Here is a 6,867-nt window from a genome sequence, read left to right as displayed (position 1 = left end):
AAACAAATCTCCAGACATTAATTGACCTTCGCCAAGTGACGTCAGAATTGTCCCTTTTCCTCTTCCGTACCCTGAAACACCAATCACAGCGCAGCGTCCGCCCACTTCGTCCCAAGTGTCCCATCKTGCAGCGCGGCTGAATTCTCCCAGTGACCGTCGGATCCAGACGGAGAGCGGTGATGGCAGCCGGTCGGAGCAACACGTAAACACCGCCTTTACATCCAGCCGCTGTGCCCGGGACGCTGCGGGGCAGGTAGCCTGTCACACCACGGCGGTGCTGCCGCCACAGACACGGTGGACCTACGGAGGGGTTCRTAACAGCTTCTCCCCTGCCTCTGTCCGTAAGGAAGACACTAAAATCTACGCATAAAAACATTTAACATGGACGAACACTCCGGCGGAGGAGGAGCAGCTGCTCCGCGGCAGCAGCAGCAGCAACAACCGGGGAGCAGCAGCAACGCTAATCCGTCGATTGGAGCGGTCATGGTGCCCCAGCAGAACGATGACCTACCACGGCCTCAGCAACAGTACACCATRCCCGGTATCCTGCACTACATTCAGCACGAGTGGGCCCGGTTTGAGATGGAGAGGGCACACTGGGAAGTGGAGAGGGCCGAACTCCAGGTTAGCCACTTAGCATCCACCAAGCTAGCTTCAGATTAGCTGCTTAGCATCGAAACATTTACCAGCAACAACAACCTGACTCGTTGTTTTTTTTCCTTTAACATACTCTCATTGTCATAATAGTCAAACCGTCATCATAGGACCTTTAAATTTCGTGTTGGTTATCCATTTTAAAGCTTTGTTTTACTGTTGGATGAGTAGTTCGAATCAAGCTAGCTGTGGCCTCTGTCTTCGACCAGGTAGCCTACATTATTTTATCAGTTTGTGACAAAGTTAAAACATGTAATGTTTACCAGCAATCATATGTTTGTTATTTCCGGCAGATTATTTTGTATTTTTTACCTCAAAATTATCCTGGTTCGTCACAATAGCACAGTTAGCTTTGTTGCTAATGTTGATGCTAAGGCTAGGCCTTTCAGATTAACACAGCAGGTACTCTTAAGAATATCTTGATCTCTAAGAAATCAGAGTGTTAGAAAGGTTACTGACAGCATCACATGCAGGCTTTGTGTTTGGTTTCTGATGTTTTCCCCTCAAAACAACAGTTGTGCTGTGTCTCTTTGAATCAATGGAGTTTAAACATCTGCAGACATAAAGAAATATCAGTTTTGCTAAAGCTGATGGTTTCATTTTAGTATAGTTCTGTCCCTTGTTTATTAAAGCATCCCTCTGTCAGCACGTCTCAGCTGATTTTCAAGGTTCAGTTTGTTTTAGAAATAGTTGTGAGTACAGGTGATGTCATCAAACTGGGTGTCAGCCAGGTACAGGTGGTTCAAAGAAACAAGCATGAAAGTCTCACTCATCCTAAATGCACCAATTTATGTATTTAAGAAACTGCTGCTGAGGTAGCTCAGATCGATCTGATGTGAAAATAAAAACACATTTTTACAACAGTTTTTAAAATTATGAAGGAAAATGCTGCCTGTTCGTCATTCAAATATAACATCAGAGATACACTGTAACGAAATTATGATGCATATTAACACAGGACATAAACAGCTTGACAAACTACTAAGTAATATAAAGTTTGAAATACTAAATTAAACAAAGGAAAGTGTGTTGGGCATATAAAAACAAAACAAAAAATATAGTAATAAAAAATAAAATAAAGTAGAAATAGAGTGAGGTAGAATCAAGATCAAGTTTGAGGTAGTTTAAATAAAAAGATATATAAGGTGTGTGCGTACATTTGTATTTGTCCAATATATAACAATTAGTGTGCAAAGATGATGAACAGGTAGATGAGATGACAAATTAATATCTTTATATAATGTTTTTAATATTTGTTTTGATTAGAGAGGATTTTGTGTGAACGTCTCACTTTAATTGTGAAACAGTTTGAAATAAATGACTGAGATTTCTTGGACGGTGGATTATGATTTACTGTATTTCTTCATATATAATACTAGAAATTTATGGGGGGGGTAGTATACACAGATTATTGATCATTKGATTTTTTATGCTTTTTAATCTAAAAAAATTATGATCGTATTATACATGAATAAATACGGTATGTTCTCTAAAGTYAACAGTAGATGAGGCTGTGTGACAGGTGCTGTTAGCTCACAGGAAACATGGTTTAGTAAAGCTTTACAGGAGCAGCTTCAGCCTCGCTCAGAAGGGAAATATAACAAACATTTAGTTCACACATCCAGGCTGGATGACTAACATCTTAAATATTCATTTGAACAATGATTTAAATTCTGTGAAATATTCTGACATTTTTAAAGAGAGTAAGTACGGTTTAGTAAAAGTGTGATTTTACTGTTTCACACACCTGTTCACACAACTGTTGTTCAATTTGACTGACAGGAGCAGAGTAAGGGACTCTGGTTTGTTGTTATGTTTTCCAGTTTTCTGACGTAAAAACTGACCCCTCAGTCACAAACTGTGGCTGCTCCCAAAACAAACAGGAAGRTCTTTTCACTTTCAGGCACTTGTAGGAGAAATAAGGCGGTTCTTCTGTAGGGAACCACAAACTGAGCTTTAAATCAAACAATGAAGCATCAACTCGCTGACTTATTACTTGTTATAGATGACATTTATTTATTTCTGTCATATGAAGGTGARTGTTTGACTGTTTTCATGTCTTTGGCTCAGTTTGCAGCTCTGAAATGATCAAAGATCCAGTCTGAGGAGGAAGTGAAGCTGCAGCGTCTCACTCAGTTTCTTCTGAATTCAGTTTAAGTTGCAGCTGATGTTAGAGGTCAGCTGTGATGCTATGCTTTTTATTAGTTAAATGATGCACCTGTCTTGTCAGTGATTGACTCTGTTGTTGACTCGAGTGTTTGAAGAGGTGGTTCTGTCCGAGTCGGGTCAGGTGTCTTCCTGTTTACCTCGTGTCTCAGAGCCTCCATGTTTTAAGAAAAGGGGGCAACAGGAGGCAGCGTGGCCCACCGGCCCTGCGCTGACAGCCRCGTCCCAGCTGAACGCTAAAAGTAGATCGGCCCAAAATAACCGCAGCACACACACAACACACACACAAAGTATGGCTGTACTCRGTCAGAACACGAGGAGATGATTTTTAAAATTCATTACAACTTTTTYTGTTTCTTTGAAAACCAAAGGTTGATGTGTTTCTGGTCTTTTATTGTTTATACCTGTTGTTTAGACAGGAAGTTGTGGAGATGTTTGTGTGTGTGTGCGTGTGTGTGTGTGTGCGTGTGTCCGTGGGAGGCGGGGTCTTCAGCAGCAGCAGCTGTTCTCAGTCCGGTCTTGGTTCTGACTCTTCACTCAGACACCAGTGTAAGAACACAGTTGTTCACAGGAAAATCCCAGATGACTCATGAACATCTACGAGCAGAACTGATCCGTCATCCTGGTAAATGTGGAGCGGTGATGTCAGCGCACACATTCTGAACATCTACACAACAAACCCACATCATCGCTCTGAGCTCATCCTGGAGCTGTGGGACTTCTGTGGATCAAACCAACTAAAGCTCTGAGCTCACCTGGAGCCTCTGACCCGAACAGTCCATTCAGTTTCACAGCACATTGTGATTTTTGTTAAAACACTCCTGTAGTTGTGTATTTTTTTGTGTAGCACCTGCAGCATTTTAAACATTTTTATAAATCAAGGTGAAAAATCATCCACAGAATCCTGATGTTTGCAGGGTTCCTGCAGATCCTTTAAAAGTCTTAAACATCATTGAATTCATCGATCAAAAATTAAGGCCTTAAAATGTCTTAAATCAACCTTCAGAAGTCTTAAAAAGGTTAACGCCTTGTGAATAGGATGACTGTAATTCGTCTCAAATATTAAAATAATTGGTAACGTTTATTTATTTTTAAAACATTCACATGCAGACATTCCTCTTTAACATCACTTCCTGTTGATTCACATGTAAATATCTCAACAACTGTTCATCTGAGCAATGAGAAATTCACATTTCTTACAAACATTTAATGTCACAGGCAGTTTAAAGTTTCATCTACAGCAAATTTGGGTWGAGACCCCACTGTGGGTCCTAAAACTCCAAATTTTGGGTCGTTAGAGGATTTCCAGGAATTAAGTTTAAAACTGATTCTAAATACGTTTCTGCAAATTTTGACAAAAAAATCAGTTCGATATGGATAAAAACAATTGGTTTATTAGGACAATTTGAATACTTCAACCAAAAATACTTTGATTCATGAGTTTCTGGCAGTTTAATTTTATTTTATTTTTGTCATTTGTGTTTATCGTGAAATTGGTCTTAAATTTCATTTCATTTGGCATTAAAAAGTCTTAGATTTAACTTGCTTTAGGAACCCTGGCTTGAACATGTTTTTGTGTTTCTTCAGGCCAGAATAGCGTTTCTGCAGGGCGAACGGAAAGGCCAGGAGAACCTGAAGAACGACCTGGTCAGAAGAATCAAAATGTTAGAATATGCTTTAAAGCAGGAAAGGTAAGAAACTGAAAGTTCTGCTGAAATTCACCTGATAAAACCCTCTAATGTCAAATAAACCCCCAATATTTAGTTAAACGTCATTAAATTCTGTTGAAGTTTTTATTTTAGAAGATATATTTATTTGTTGMGTCTAATCCACATATTCTCTTTTTAAATAAAAGGTGGTTTTATTTATTTATTTTTGCTCTTTTCAGGGCGAAATATCACAAATTAAAATACGGGACAGAGTTAAACCAAGGAGAGATGAGGATGCCGAGCTTTGAATCAGGTAAATAAACACGGTCAGTGTTTTTTCCAGCAGGTGGAGCTTTAATCTCATCCCAGCGTTTTGTTGTTGTTGTTTTTGTTGTTTTTAGACACCAAAGAGTCGGCGGTCTCTGCCGTTCCTGCCAACAGTCAGCTGATGTGGAAACAAGGGCGACAGCTACTCAGACAGTGAGATWACATCTTTAACTGAGAAATCAAAGTGAAACGATTCAAACCAGATGAAGCAGAGARGAGCTGAAAGCTTCAGCTAAAGGCTAGCTAAAAAAAGAGCAACAGCTATCTTAAGGTAGCAGCAGGCTAGCTAAAAGCTTAAAGCAGAGTTCCTGCAGGTCTTTAAGGCATTAAAATCATCGATCTAATAATAAGGCCTTAATTAGCCTGATGATGATGATGATGGTGATGATGATGATGGTGATGATGATGATGATGGTGATGATGATGGTGATGATGATGATGATGATGGACCTATTCAGACTTGATCAGATGTTAATAAATGAAATGAAGAAGAGGTTTTTCTGATGTTTGCTCTAAGATCAGTCCATTTCCTGTTTTCAGGTACCTACAGGAAGTGGGCTACACAGACACCATCCTGGATGTCCGGACTCAAAGGGTCCGGTCTCTTCTGGGCCTGTCGGGTTCGGAGCAGAACGGTTCTGTGGAGAACAAGAACCTGCAGCACCTGATCAACGGGACGGAGCGGTGCAAAGACCCCAAGAGGTACAGAGTCTACCTGAGCCGGGTCAAAGGTCAGACTRGTGTCGGTCCCAACAAACYTTTCTTTATGAAACTTCAGGATTTCAAACGACAATCTGGAGACGTTCAACTTCCTGGAAAACGCCGAGGACAGCGACGAGGAGGAGGAGGATGAAGAGGGGGACCTGATGGATGACATCAGCACGGACAAACACCATCGAGCTAAAAAACACAAAGCTAACGTGAGTTGTGACTCCGCCTCCTCGCTGATCAGCTTGGCTTTGTTTCTGTTGGTGACTCCTCCGCCTCCTCGGCTTTGTTTCTGTTGGTGACTCCTCCCCCTCGGCTTTGTTTCTGTTGGTGACTCCTCCCCCTCCTCGGCTTTGTCTCTGTTGGTGACTCCTCCCCCTCCTCGGCTTTGTTTCTGTTGGTGACTCCTCCCCCTCCTCGGCTTTGTTTCTGTTGGTGACTCCTCCCCCTCCTTGGCTTTGTTTCTGTTGGTGACTCCTCCCCCTCCTCGGCTTTGTTTCTGTTGGTGACTCCTCTTCCTCGCTCAGGTGGGGAACGAGGGCCTAGCCTCGGAGGAAGACGCCGACACGGAGGAGGCCCTGAAGGAGTTTGACTTCCTGGTGACGGCGGAGGATGGAGAGGGGGCGGGCGAAGCTCGCAGCTCTGGAGACGGGACGGAGTGGGGTGAGACGTGGACGAGTTCTTCACCGAAAACCTTCCATCTGGTTTAAATCAGCTGTTAGAACGTGTGTTTGTCCCTCTGCAGCCGAGCCGCTGCCGTTCTCCACAGGGCGGGGGAAGTCCTTCCTACTGGGCGGGTCGGACGACGTTCTGGAAAGCGTGCTGGGTCTGGGCGACCTCGCCGACCTCACCGTCACCAACGACGAGGCGGACTTCGGTTACGATGTGAGAAAGCACGAAGACGGCTCGGGTCCAACAGAGTTCTTGAGCAGCCTAATCACCACGTCCTCGTCTCTGTCCTCAGATGTCCTCCAGCAAGGAGTCCACGTTCAGGAAGACGTGGAACCCCAAGTACACGTTACGGAGCCACTTCGACGGCGTGCGAGCGTTGGCGTTCCACCCCGTCGAGCCTTGTCTGGTCACGGTTTCTGAAGACCACACCCTCAAGCTGTGGAACCTCACCAAGACTGTCCCGGCTAAGAAGTACGGCCTGTAGCTTTATTTTTGAAATCTGTCTGAGACACGTGCTGAGTCACATTTAACTGTTTGAACTTTGATGTCAGAAGGTTCACGAGGTGTTGATGTGACTTTAACTTTAGTAGTTTTAAAAATATTTAACTTTTTTATATTATATATTATATATTAATGCTAACACCGTTATAACTAATGCTAATGCTAACAATGTTTCACTAATGCTGATTCA

At 42.7% G+C, this 6,867-nt stretch overlaps 1 protein-coding gene across 1 annotated transcript in view; it reads left to right on the top strand.

Moving 5' to 3' along the window:
- The first annotated feature begins 142 nt into the window (after nucleotides 1–142).
- Nucleotides 143–6,867, top strand: part of strn3 (striatin, calmodulin binding protein 3) — a 12,580-nt gene continuing 5,855 nt past the window's right edge. The window contains 9 exon segments of the mRNA XM_013999624.1: nucleotides 143–624; nucleotides 4,408–4,511; nucleotides 4,709–4,782; nucleotides 4,871–4,949; nucleotides 5,337–5,498; nucleotides 5,575–5,716; nucleotides 6,032–6,167; nucleotides 6,250–6,389; nucleotides 6,469–6,647. Of these exon segments, the coding sequence (XP_013855078.1) occupies nucleotides 382–624; nucleotides 4,408–4,511; nucleotides 4,709–4,782; nucleotides 4,871–4,949; nucleotides 5,337–5,498; nucleotides 5,575–5,716; nucleotides 6,032–6,167; nucleotides 6,250–6,389; nucleotides 6,469–6,647 (1,259 nt within the window). The 5' untranslated portion in view covers nucleotides 143–381.

The sequence above is a fragment of the Austrofundulus limnaeus genome, unplaced genomic scaffold, assembly GCF_001266775.1.
Source record: "Austrofundulus limnaeus strain Quisiro unplaced genomic scaffold, Austrofundulus_limnaeus-1.0 Scaffold2379, whole genome shotgun sequence".
In the NCBI taxonomy this organism is placed as follows: domain Eukaryota; kingdom Metazoa; phylum Chordata; class Actinopteri; order Cyprinodontiformes; family Rivulidae; genus Austrofundulus; species Austrofundulus limnaeus.
The sequence above is the reverse complement of the archived record's forward strand: the minus strand, read 5'-3'. Positions and strand labels throughout refer to the sequence as shown.